At 47.0% G+C, this 13,782-nt stretch overlaps 1 protein-coding gene across 6 annotated transcripts in view; it reads right to left on the minus strand.

The window, feature by feature from the left end:
• Nucleotides 1-4,805: 4,805 nt before the first annotated feature.
• The window catches only part of ephb3b (eph receptor B3b), a 47,168-nt gene continuing 38,191 nt past the window's right edge, over nucleotides 4,806-13,782 (minus strand). Inside the window, exons 9-16 of one of the 6 annotated variants that reach the window (XM_077023875.1) lie at nucleotides 13,365-13,417; nucleotides 13,062-13,184; nucleotides 11,787-12,034; nucleotides 11,272-11,487; nucleotides 10,844-10,993; nucleotides 10,547-10,740; nucleotides 8,163-8,318; nucleotides 4,806-6,818 (exon numbers count right to left, since the gene is read on the minus strand). In XM_077023875.1, the coding sequence (XP_076879990.1) occupies nucleotides 6,710-6,818; nucleotides 8,163-8,318; nucleotides 10,547-10,740; nucleotides 10,844-10,993; nucleotides 11,272-11,487; nucleotides 11,787-12,034; nucleotides 13,062-13,184; nucleotides 13,365-13,417 (1,249 nt within the window). In that variant the 3' untranslated portion in view covers nucleotides 4,806-6,709. Of the gene's footprint in view, nucleotides 6,819-8,162; nucleotides 8,319-10,546; nucleotides 10,741-10,843; nucleotides 10,994-11,271; nucleotides 11,488-11,786; nucleotides 12,035-12,974; nucleotides 13,197-13,364; nucleotides 13,418-13,782 lie in introns of all 6 variants that reach the window. The other 5 variants (XM_077023873.1, XM_077023874.1, XM_077023872.1 and 2 more) reach the window with 5 other exon arrangements.

Raw genomic sequence — 13,782 nt, forward strand, 5'->3', positions numbered from 1 at the left:
TGTCTCCTGCACCTGAAGTGATTTGTCTATGAGCTACTACACTGCTGTAAAAATCAGGAAATTTAATTCACTGCAAAATGGTCTTTTTGTTCATAATCTAGCATCTCATAAAGGTGAGGGATTGGAAACATTTCTGACTGTCAGTCTGATGCACTGCCTCCCCCATGCAATTATTGTTTAACAACTATGATACAGATACAATGCTTACCGAAACATTCCATTATATACATGTATAATTACTGACCTGAGTTTTGAATGTGAAGCTAGGTGCTTATGTGGACAGGTAACCACTGGAAACAAAAATAAATTAATTTCCTTACTAGCTCACTGCATATTTTGCATTTGGTCTGAGTGTTGGTTTCTGCAGCCAGTTCAAACCCAAATGCTCTTCCTCTTTGAACTGTAGCTCTCTCTCTTTTTCACAAGCACACACCCACACTCACACACATGAACACACACGCACACATACACACACAAACACAGAAATGGCCCATCTCAAACCCCCCCCCCCCCCCCCCCCCCCCACTCTTTGTTAGAAGTCGATGCCAATTAGAAGTTGTGGTGCTGGGTGTGTAATTAGTGTTAGCAGTCGGCCGGTGCTGGCACTGCGTTGTGTCCAGACAGGTCTGATACTAAACGCTACACTATTTGTCCCGCAATTATGTCAGGTCCCCATGTCATAGCACAGACGTGACCAATTAGCCAAACCAGCACATGGGGGTGAGCGGAGAAAGAAGGGATTAGAGCTTTGGAGATGGCAGGGGACGGAAGGATGAAGAAAGTGGGCGAGGAGGAGGCGGGAGGAGTGGGCGTCTTAAGGGACAAAGAGTAAGAGAATAGATAGAAAGACTTAGCCAATGGGAGGGGGGATCTCTCTCTCTCCCTCTCTCTCTCTCACATCCACAGTGCTGGTGCATTGATTATCCTGGTTATAGCTGTGGCAGCCATTGTTTGCAAAGCATATGAAACAAGCAATGTTTATGGGTAGAGTTTCAGACTGATTCAGCTTAATTCAGTCTTTCCTTATTTCAGTTTGATTAACTAAAACAGACAGATTTGTGAGCAAGTCGGTAACATAATGTTTAATTGTTTGGTAAAGGCCCATACACAGCAAACCACTTTCAGGGTTTTTAAACATCATGTGTTCATGTCTTAGACCACAAAATGTTTGCTCACTTGTGACTAAGTCAAAACAATTCACTGTGATATGGGACTGTCCTTTCTGCCCTGTTCACACGGGACACACACTATTGCTTATATGTCACTGGTTACCATTGCAAATGAAGAGAGAGACAACAATAGCCAGCCTGTGCGACAACATTCCTGCCCCAGAATATATGTCAGGACTTGCTCAAGTGAATCTGTCATCATACCGGAGCAGAGAACCGGTTGCAGGTTCAGGACTTTGGTAAGCTCTTTTTTCTCCTCTCTTCTGAGACATGGTTTATTGTGAGAGAGTAACAAACACCTAAATCCTCTTTGGAGTTTTCTAGCACATCCAGCAGAGGAAGTTCTGCATGGCCACACGCATTGCAGCAGCTCTGAAAGACATGCTTTTTAATTGGACAAGAGAGCGAGAAGCAAAGAGAGAGAGAGAGAGAGAGAGAGAGAGAGCGCGAGAGAGAGAGAGAAAGAAAGAGAGAAAGAGAGAGGAAGAGAGAGAGAAAGGAAGAGAAAGGGAGGGAGAGAGATATCAAGCTTTGAAGAATGTGTGAGTTAGCATTTTTTCATTTCAAAAACTCAATTAATAAACAAACATTTTATTACACATTCCAAGTGAGCAAGAGAGCATAATGAGATATACCTGTAAACTAAAAAAAAAATATTTGCTTAATAATGACAAAATTGGAATTTGTTTGCCATTCAGTAGTGTAGTGCAAACTTCTGCAGCTGTGTGGACTGTACGCACGAAGCACGGCCCTTTGTGTCTCTTTACACACTTCATTCAGCACAACTCATTGATCCATGCGTTTACACTTAAAGCTGGAATTTCTATCCTTCACCCAGAGCCTCCTTACTTGGGCTGTGGGTGTGCAGAAAGCCTGGCAGCTATATAAGCCTTCAGAGAACAGAATGCTAAAATAATGAAAGAATTTGGCCAGCATGGAACAGAATGTAAAAAAAATAGGCAATGCATGAAGCTCTAACAGCAGGCTCACACATCTACAGCAGACACACGTGTGCAGAGCAGACACATATATCTACCACAGAGCCCCAGATCTATATCTGTAGTCAGGTGCCCAGGGCGCTGCAGTTGAAAGACCCTCCCCTGCACCTCACTGCTGAAAACGGTGTCAGAGACAGTGGGTCCTCGGGCTTCTCAGATAGGCATGAATCTGTGGCCTCAACATGCCTAGAGAAGGAAACAGTAAATAAAAGACAAGAACAAAGAAAACACACACACACACACACACACACACACACACACACACACACACACACACACACACACACACACACACACACACACACGCACAGGGGTGCTGGGGTGAAATGACCACTGAGCTTGTTAAGAAAAAAAGGCTTAAAAGGCTTTGTGTGAGCTAAATGAACACTGGATGAAACATTTTTCACATGACGCTGCAAATTTAAAATGCAAAAATCAGCACAGTGAAACCACATAATTTCTTAAATAATTTAATTGCAAAAGGGTCTTTTAAAAATATTTCTACAAGAATGCATCATTTTTGTCGACACCATTAAATACATCTCAATGCTTTCTCAATGCATCTCAAAACAAAGAAAGAGAAAAGAAAAAAAAACAGTTGAAACATGAAATGCTGTAGTTTATGTTTCTATAAGTACAGTACTATTAAACCTATTAAACACCTCCTTCTTCTCCTTGGGGATGATTTTTGAATATTCAGAAGACATGTTTAAATGTGTTGTGTATATATATATATATAATCCATACTGTCAAGATGAGGGATGGGAGGGCCAGTAGCACAAATCTACTGTGGGTTCTGCATCGGTATAGACCAATAAGCCAATTGTCCACATGCACACAGACACAGACACAGACAGACAGACAGACAGACAGACAGACAGACAGACACACACACACACACACACACACACACACACACACACACACACACACACACACACACACACACACACACACACACACACACCACTTAAACAGACATCCACACATTCAGTTTGGCATTTATAGGAGTTTGCTATGTGAGACTGAAGGGAGGAACATATGGAGAGTGGTGGCTGGGGGTGATGAGGTCACACTTTACTGCAGAGCAGACCACAGAGGACTGTGTGGAGCGCCATGCTCAAGGACAGTGCTCCATTCTGTAGCTCGTCAGTAGACAGCGCATCGTGTTAGGAGAAGGAGAAATACGATGGGTAAGGAAGACAGTTTCCTTCACTTCAGGTCCTGCCCAATGTGTGACCAGAATGACCAGCAGATCAACATCTCACATCTGCAGTGACCTGCAGTTTGTCAGGAATGTACTTCACTCTGCAGGGCCGGCTTTGTGCTTCACCACCACTGAACTCATGGAATCTCACATTCAGAAGCAAAGGGTTGATTGATTGGTTAAGGAGCAGAGATGTTTTTTTTTTCCAAAGTGCGAATTTAGAGTAAGTGTGTGTGTGTGTGTGTGTGTGTGTGTTCAAAGGCCTGTCTGGGTATTCCACTCAAACATCACAGTTATCTGTAATCTCCACAGGGTGGAGAGGTATTCTGACTATGTTTTGACAGAACACTACATAAGTTGAAGAGAAGTCAAACTGGCAATCCAGATTTACTTTACCAAAAGGCTTCTTGGTTTGTTAAAATTCAATGAGCCAAGAAATACAGAGTGGTAAAAGCAAACAGGGCAGTTTCACACTATTAATTAATTACTATTATACATGTTATCAGGTTACTGGAGTTTAAACAATGATTGGTACATTTCTCACTGGTTTCCTGGGTCAGAAACAACCTTGAAAACCTCTGTTTCTGCTGGCATTGGAGAGGTGCTGTATGCTGTTAGCCAGTCGCTGTACTGAATCACAACAGACCCATGAGCTGGAGTGCTTCTGCTGTCATCTTCTATCTTGTAGCCCTTTGCACAGGAAGCTGTGAGCTCTGCACTGGAGCTGATTATTGCTTCTGCAGAGGTCTACAAAGGCCTCACACTGCAGCAGTCAGAGGAGGCCTGAGGGGAGGGATGCTGAAAATGTCGCCCTGGTCACCTCTCCTGGGCCAGCAGTAAACCCCTGCCTGCCAACACCCTGCGAGGTGAGTTCAGGCCATCCTCCCACCAGTGTCGTCATGTTGGGCCGAACCCCTCACACTGAGCTGGGACTCTTTACTAGACACCCTGATTCAGCTCCATCTGAGAAAACCATCCAGGATACTATTTCCCTTTAGCTATTCTGGAGGGGTTTATTAACCTTAACATAAAAAGCGCTTTGAAGGTATTGTTAAAGCGTCAGCATATTGGGGTGGGGAGTTGGGTTAGGGAAGGCTGGCAGAATGTTGCATGCGATTAAAACGCACAGAAGTCTGAAATGGGGGCCACACTACACACCTACATTAGCGTTTTACACATCAGTGAAGCAGTAGAAGACTTTAAACACAGTTAGTAAAGCTTCTTAATTCAACGAAACCTAATATAAGATATAGAAAATAAGCTTGGGGTATAGGAATGTGGGTTTGGGTGGGAATGCTGGATCTAAAGCAGGTTTATGAAACAAGTTCAAATGTAGGTTGGGAAGCAGGGCAGCACAAGGAGGTGTGTCCACCATGTATTCTGTCACCTAGCAACAGGGACCTTATTACCACCACGCACATCACCAACGTCTTTCTCAACTTTCTTAAACAAATTTTCTTTTTTTTTTTTTTGTTTCACATACTTTTATCTTACTTTTTTGGTTACAAAACATGAACAGGCTGTTTAGAACAACAACATATACAGTATCGAATTTGTATGAGATCATTATGTTTGTTGGGTTGATTGCTCCGTGTCGATGGTCAGTCCTCATGTTCTGTGCAAGAACAAATGAATAGAACGTGGTTGTACAGAAATTAAACCTGGCACTGTGTAACTGGAAAAGATGAATGAATATGAAAAAATAAGAAGCGTGGGTTTTGATTAGCTCACTCTCATATCTCTGAATAATGCACATAGACTATATATGCATATATAATATTTATAATATACATGCATATATAATTATAATATATGCATATATAATATCAATAATACATATGCATATATCATATTTATTTTTAAAAAGTGTGATTCCTTAAAAAATTGTTAATAATTGTCCACAGATTACAGCTGATTGAAATATAATTGCTCCTCATCACAATTCGGTTCATGCGGGTTCCTCACCAGTGTGGAGCAGCTAAAGCAGTATTGTACAGTAATCATGTGCATAATTCCTAACCTCATACACTAACACACACACGCTCAGTCCCACACAAAACCACACTCACTCTAGAGAAGGCCAGTTCAGATGTTATGTACTGTCTTTGTCCCAACCATCCTACAATCAGGACGACCAGTCGATGTTCAGCACAATACCGAGAAGGACGTGTATTCATCGGGTGGAGGAAAACAACTGAACACTAGAAGTGGTGAGAAAGCAGTGGATGATCCGGACAGTAGGTGATTAGTCCGTAAATCACGAAGCCATCCAGAATCCGCCATGTTTGTTCTCACCTGTCACCAGTGAGGCAGTAAACATGGCAGAGACCACGTTGTCCTCAACCACGTTGTCCTGTGATCTACCACCTACCCCACTAGTCCTTCTCAGACATGTGCCCTTTAAGTAAAACACCTTCAATATGAAGATGGAGAATACCAACACTCTCTCTCTCTCTCTCATTCTCTCTCTCTCACACACACTCACACACATAAACACATAATATAACAATTCCTAACATTAGATGGACTTCTCATCTCTATCTTTTCCAGCTCTCGTGAGTTTGTGAGTTTCTGGATAATGATAGTGTTCACCTCCTCTGATCAGCAAAGGGAAGTCTGATTCTCAGCTCCAGTGAGAAGGACTTCATGGGGGGAAGTCTGATTCTCAGCTCCAGTGAAAAGGGCTTCATGGGGGGAAGTCTGATTCTCAGCTCCAGTGAGAAGGGCTTCACGGGGGGAAGTCTGATTCTCAGCTCCAGTGAAAAGGGCTTCATGGGGGGAAGTCTGATTCTCAGCTCCAGTGAGAAGGGCTTCACGGGGGGAAGTCTGATTCTCAGCTCCAGTGAAAAGGGCTTCATGGGGGGAAGTCTGATTCTCAGCTCCAGTGAGAAGGGCTTCACGGGGGGAAGTCTGATTCTCAGCTCCAGTGAAAAGGGCTTCATGGGGGGAAGTCTGATTCTCAGCTCCAGTGAGAAGGGCTTCACGGGAGGAAGTGACAAGGCTCAGGAAATGGAACATGTCCCAGCCAACCACACGAAAGAAAGAAAATACATACGCACGCATGCAGACTGTGCCTCCCAGCAGGGCCGTGAGAGTCACGCATGGGCTGTGGGGCTTTTATCTCCTTTTTGTTTAAAAAATTTACAAAATAATTGTAATAATTGTCTTCGTCAGATGGAAAAAATGCATAAAAGAAAAAAAAAAAAAACAGGAAAATGGAAAAGAAAAAAAAGTTGTCTGAGGCACTGCAAGCCAGTTTTATCCGATTGGCAAGATGGTCAGGCAGCTGGGGTTTCCCATTGGCTCTCTCTGGCATAGTCCCTCCTCTTCCTGTCTTAGACCTGGACAGGCAGTGTTTGGTTCAGCTGCAGTCTCATGTCCTGAATGCTGCCTAGAATCTTCTTCTGATGGCCAGCCAGTGTCACGCCTATCCGTAGCAGATCCCTGGAGAAGACAGACAAACAATATTAGTCTATCATCTGTTTTAAAAAAGACTATAAGTGTGTGTGTGTGTCTACGTCTGGTATGTGTGCATGCCTGTGTATGTGTGCGTGTGTATTTTCGCCCAGAGCCATGGGAGAAAAGCCAGGTGAGCAACTCAATGCTGTTTGTCTGAGTAAACAGTTCCGTGGCACCCACGGGCTGCATGAACATGTCATGTGACCTGTGCTCCTGTGTGTGGGCTGACAGGCAGGACTCTGTGAGGTCGAAGTTGAAGCAGCCCCAGCAGCAGAAGGTCACCACAACGGCCAATGATTAAGCAGCTCGTTCTGGCTACCAGCTGCCATTTCACCCAGGCCAGCCGCCACCTCGCCGAACCCAACATGTCTCAGAATGAGCAGTGCTTTTCTGCATAGCTCCGGTGCTACGAGAGCGTGTTTTCCGTCGTGTAAAAGAAATGCAGCATGTCTGAAAAATCGAAGAGTGAGTGGGGAAAATATGGCTGCAACCGAGCCCTTAATAAAGCATGAGGAGATTCCTGTTCTTTTATCAGACATGGTAACGCAATCTCTCCCCGTCGTGTTTACTTAACACCACGGCCCATGTAAGTATGAGAAATATCACACACTCTTTCATTCTCTATCCCTGGTTTGTTTTCCCTCAGTGTCAGGTAGAAGTGTGTGGAGGAGAGTGGCGTAAGTGCGGGAGAGTGTGATCAGCCTCGTGAACACCTCCCCCACCCCCTGCTCCCCCCACCTCCTCCGCCCCATCGCAAACACACACACTCTTAGCACAGGGACTCCACGTGCGCTAACAGCATTTTTGCGCCCGTCCTTCTGTGCTGCACCAGCCTCATCACGCCATCAATGGAGAAGAAAATGATAATAAATGAAGACCATTAGCCGAATTACCAGCCATTAAGGACAAGAGAAATCCACTGATAGGTCCACCTGTCAGGCTGCCAAATTGAAACAAATTACCCACACCTCCATCCTCTATTATCCTTTTAATGGGCTTGATAAATGTATTATTATTATCCCAATTCATTTATTTGATCCTAACAGCCCCATTCATATCCGCCTCATAGTTTTCTGTCCAACACAACCGTCGGTTTGTGTTGGACTCTGACCTCTAAATGTTCTTTAGCTGCTGTAACCGTTACAGATTAAGTGTGTTTAAAGTGTATTTTAATTGGTGTTTGCTGTTCCGAGCTTCATATCATTCTTTCCTGTGTTTTGTGAGGCACTCCGGATCTGCATGGGCGATATAGGGCTTGACTTCAGGCCAGCGGGAATGTCGTAGCCTAGACAAAAAAAGCCCTGTTCTCGTCAGCAGCCAGCCACTCACTCTGCTGTCATCTGTGCCACCAGGTCGAAGGAGGCGAAACCGGCGTTCAAGAAGTTGTCTCGATAGCGGCTCATCTTGATGGCATCCAGCCAGTCTCCCACAGTGGTGAATGTGCTGTAGTCAGGCACACTGCGGTCCAACAGGGGCTGGGAGGCCCTACAGGGGGGGAGAGAGACAGAGAGAAAGAGGGTTAGGTCACACCACGCCTCCACCAGTCAACCTCACCCCCAGACCCCCCGCCTCCTCTCCCTGCCTGTAGGGCATGTAGAGCCAGCACGGCCGGGGTCTCTGGGCCTCATCTGTGGCTGACTGGCTGGAGACACATGGGAGCTCTTCAAGGGTAGAGTGGGGAGTACCGGGTGAGAAGATCGAGTGTGAGGACGTTGTGGGTGTTCACCCACGCGGGTGTAAAGATTCGGGAGATCAGAATGACACAGGGCTCAGCATTCTCACATGTGAACAATAGCACGGGGGCTTTACCTACTCTAAAAACGGGATGCGTCGATATAACCAAAAGCTCAAACAAATTTCACTTTCTTTACTGAACGTACCTCACGCTAACGTTAACTGTTCTCACTCCTGCAACTTTCAAGACAGAAACTGATCGAGGGCTTCATTCGGGCCACCGTGAAGTTTTAATAACCTGCGGTAGCAAAGCTCAGGGCAGGAAGCCTGAGTCCAGAGGCACCAGCCGGCGCCCTGCTCTGCTGAGCCTGCTCTGCTGATCCTTGTCGTCTTTTGATGGCATTAAATTAATTAACAATTAAGAGAGGGGAGGAAAAAAGTTAATAAGAGTGATACAGAGGCTCCATTGAGGAGAGAGAGGCCCAGATGGATGGGAGGAATGGACATTAATAAGCCCCTGCTGTTTGGCCTGGAGGGCCCCGTGGTCATTATCCTGGGACACGGCCTTAAAGGAGCTCTATTAAGACTGAGAGCAAGTCTCCCTGCCAAACGTGAAGAACAGCCAAAACCTGGAGCTCAGAGCTCACCTGTGCTGCCCTCTCCTCAGGATCAGAAGCCTGGGAGGTTCTTGTTGCGGTGTTAAAGGTGGTGTTGTGTCATCAAGGGTGACCTTGCAGCGTTAAGGGTGGTGTTAAGGGTGAGATCAGAGGTGAGAGTGTGTTTCTGCATAGCATTGGCCACACCTATCAGTCCTCTCCACCTACTATAGTGACTTAGCTGTGGTGCAGAATATATGCAGGTCATTGTAGTGGCCATGAAGTACTGAGTACAGATATCGTGGTGGCTATAGCCCATCTCTCTCTCTCTCTGCTATCTCATTAAGCTCGACAGGGGGCCACCTCTCTGCTGGCCCGTTTAAAATCTCGTTAGCAGCTAATTAAAGCCATTCCCATCTTTGCACTGCCTTAATCTAGATAATTACTCGTCCCTAATCTCCTCAGCTATCGACATGAAGGCAAAACACAGGTTCTTGAGTCTCCCACTCACGCACACACACACACACACACGCACACACACACACACACACGCACGCGCACGCACGCGCACGCACACGCACACACACGCACGCACGCACGCGCACGCACACACGCACACACGCACACACACGCACACACACGCACACACACACACGCACACGCACACGCACACGCACACGCACACGCACACGCACACGCACACACACACACACACACACACACACACACACAAATTCCTGGACACACATTGCATTCAGACAGCAGGAGCCGGGTTCAATCCCTTCTCTCTAATCCACCACCATTAACTAATGACTTTTAATGACCTCTCAAACTGTATAACTCGTCGCATAATTAAATAAAACAGTTAGAGGTATACAAACCACTGATAAATGTATACATCTATTGGACAATACGTCTGTACTTCACAGCCAATTTGCCTTGTCATTCCGCTGTTGAGGTACCACCTATGATAATGAATCTAGCAAATTAGGCCCTTGCACATATTCAGAACTAAACAGTAAACGTGGCAGTAATGCTTGTCCTACAGATGTACATTGCTTTATTGACTACAACTAGGCCTGACTTGCATAACTTCAGAAGACCTGACATTACAAGGTAATCTGCCTTCTTGAAGTGATGTGAAATCAAAGGCCTCATAAACCGCATGCTTCTGGTACTTGCTGATCATTTGTTACTCATAATATAAGAGGAAATCAATGGGAATAAATGCCTATGAAGCCATGTGCTGTTCTGCGGGCCTGTGCTAATTAATGCTATCTCAGCACTAATGCACATTAGCCCTCCTGATGCCCCTGAAACATGGCAAGCTCTCCGATACACTCACTCCACCCTGGCTGTGGAGGTCCAGCACTATTACCAAACACAAATGCGTTTGCGTTGTGGATCCATGGAGTCTGGGCGGGGCGGGACTGGGGCTCTTACCCGGACTGCGTGTTGGTCACCACCTTGAGACTGGCCGCGTTGCGGATGAGTTTGTCCAGCGTGTTGACAATCTGGGAGAACTTGGGACGCAGGTTGCGCTCTTTGACCCAACAGTCCAGCATGAGCTGATGCAGGGCGGTGGGGCAGTCCATGGGTGGGGGCAATCTGTAGTCCTGCTCCACCGCATTTATCACCTACAGGAACAAGGAGTGTGACGGATTTAAGGCATCATGTACATGAGACGAAGCGAGAGAGAGAGAGAGGGAGACTGAGGAAGAGGAGCAGAAGAGGACTCACATCTTGGTTGCTCATGTCCCAGTAAGGTCGCTCCCCATATGACATCACTTCCCACATGACAATGCCATAACTCCACACGTCACTGGCGGAGGTGAACTTCCTGTAGGCAATGGCTTCGGGGGCGGTCCAGCGAATGGGGATCTTCCCTCCCTGTAGGTAATGGTGAGCCACATTACTAGCTATATTACTAATGCCAAGAACACATGATTGCTAATTTTTCTGTGTGTCTGTGTATATTTTGTGTGTGTGTGTGTGTGTGTGAGAGAGAGAGAGTGAGAGAGAGAGAGAGAGAAAGAGAGAAAGAGAGAAAGAAGGAGAGAGGGAAAGAGAGGGAGATACAACTTCATAGTCACAGTGGGTGTGTGTGTGTGTGTGTGTGTGTGTGTGTGTGTGTGTGTGTGTGTGTGTGTGTGTGTGTGTGCTCTCACCAGTGAGCTGGTGTAGGTAGGGTCAGAGGGGTCATCCTCCAGGAATCGAGACAGGCCAAAGTCTGACACCTTGCACACCAGGTTACTGTTGACCAAGATGTTGCGGGCTGCCAGGTCCCTGTGCACGTAGTTCATGTCGGACAGGTATTTCATGCCCGCCGCGATCCCCCTGAGCATGCCCACCAGCTGGATCACCGTGAACTGGCCGTCGTTCAGCTGCGGGAGGGAGAGAGAAGCTTCACACACTTCCTCCAAGATGTCTGCGTTTAACATTCCTCTCAGATTGCGGATCATCAACATGCTGACTTCACTCAAAGTGTTAAAAAGCAAAAGTCACACAGCCAAGAATTCGACGTGCTCTTATTCTCGACAGCCACAGTCACACATTTGTGAATTTGAGATTAGCTTATGGTGTGCGCTAACCCAAATTGCATAGTAGGAATAAAGTTAGAATGTAGAGCACTGTGAGTTGATCCCATTTGGGAGAAAAGGAAGAACTCTAGTAGGACTCTTACTCGGAGGAAGGAGTCCAGCGCTCCATTTTCCATGAACTCGGTGACGATCATGACTGGCCGGCTTTTGGTGACCACGCCCTCCAGGCGGATGATGTTGGGGTGGTCGAACTGGCCCATGATGCTCGCCTCGCTCAGGAAGTCCCGCCTCTGGCGCTCTGTGTAGCCCACTTTCAGCGTTTTAATGGCCACGATGATCTCCCTGCGACCTGGGAGCTTGAGACGCCCACGACACACTTCCCCAAACTCCCCTGCAAGAGCATGGGATAGACGAGAGAGATACAGAGAGAGGGAGAGAGGGAGAGAGAGAGATGAGGGGTTGAGAGGAGAGGGGAGAGTGGGGGAGAGTGACAGTTACTGGTTAGAACCAAGGAGCCGGAGCAGGAGAGCAGGCAGCATTAAAAGCCAGGGCTCGGGGCAGGGAGATGGCACGAGGAGTGGAGTAATCTCGGGTCGGGGAGGCGGTGTTGGGGGGGCGGGGCTAGTGCAGCAGGCAAAGCTGATAGAAGGCTGGAACAGACGTAGGCCGGTGTAGGAGGGGTGAAGGGGAAAGGAGAGTGAAGGGGTTAGGGGTTTAGAGAGGGCGAGCGGGAGAGTACGCAGGGCACAAGAGCTTGGGTGGTCTGTGTCTACGGTCTAGTCAGGAACGTGAGGATCAGCATGTGCAGAAGATGTGGAGGTTTGGAGGTGGGGAAGAGAGGAGGGGCAGGGGAGGAGGAGATGGATGGGATTGGTCACTGGAGGCCCAGCTGGGAAGTGGCAGGTTTGAAAAGCTTTAGATAAGTTACGTGGTAAAGGCATCAGCTGTTTCTCTTTTCCTTCCTTACTCTAATCCTACAGAACCGGTCCTGCTACCAGTCTCTTTGATGTCTCTCATCACATTCGTCATAGCAGAACTAAAACAATCGGTCGAAAAACCACAACGATACAATCTATCTCACAATAAGGGCTCGGGAAGGAGTGGTGACCTTCAGGGGCAGGAGAGGTGGAGCACACAGAAGGGATTAGGTCGGGACGCAGAGACCCTCGATCCACGGGTTAGGCTAGCAGACTGGAGAGGAGTTACGGAGCCGCCGCGTGCCGCAGACGTGTACGAGCCGAAACTCCAGGAGCTCGCATTGGTGAGCCAAGCCGTTAGTGAGCGCAGCAGGTGGGGGCGGTGTTGAGGGGGGGATGAAGTGGTTTAAGTACCGCGTGGAGTGAAGTCCTCCAGGGGTATGGCCTGATTGAGGCGCGCTGGCCTCCCCCGGACTCTCAGGAGCTCAGGCTGTTGGTTACCTGCGCCGATGACCTCCTCGATCTTCACGCAGGAGATGTCAATTTCTTTAGCAAACTCGCGCACGGCCTCATTTGGGTCCTCATAGGTGAAGGGGTCAATGTACACCTTCGTCCCCGGGGTTACTATAGGGGATTCAACAGGAGGAAATAGCCGTATGAATTGCAACTGTGTGACAGAAATGGCGCAGTCGTGTTTGGAATTTGGTGTGTTTTGTTTGTTTTTTTTTAAAGAATATTGTGTGTGTATCGTGAGCGCCGGATAAAGTCATCACTCCATGGCGTGTGAAGTCCGTAGAAACTTACTATATTGCTGAAGTTTCTCTGTGTATTCTGACTCTGAGCCATTTCGTTGCTTCCTGTGGGTGAAAAAAATATCAGTCCACAAAGTCATTCACAATGTAAGAGCTGAATATAGCTTCACTGTGTGTTGACGCTTTCCCTATGAATCATGGCAAAACAGGCGTGTTGAAAGAAACCTGCATTACTCCTGCCAAGACCTCGGGAGACTTTGAAATTGAGGTCGTAGGGGGGAAGGGTACAATACTGAAATTAAGAGCGCACTGAATCTGGCCTCTAGAGAACACTTGCTTCTCCCTTGACTGTACAATACAAAGTCACATCTCACTACTGGCAGCCAAAAGAAGTCTTTAGTATAAGTTGTGCAGGATGTAGCTGTCAAACACAGAGACATGCAAACAATTACACACACACACACACACAC

This window comes from Brachyhypopomus gauderio, chromosome 12 (assembly GCF_052324685.1).
Source record: "Brachyhypopomus gauderio isolate BG-103 chromosome 12, BGAUD_0.2, whole genome shotgun sequence".
Classification (NCBI taxonomy): domain Eukaryota; kingdom Metazoa; phylum Chordata; class Actinopteri; order Gymnotiformes; family Hypopomidae; genus Brachyhypopomus; species Brachyhypopomus gauderio.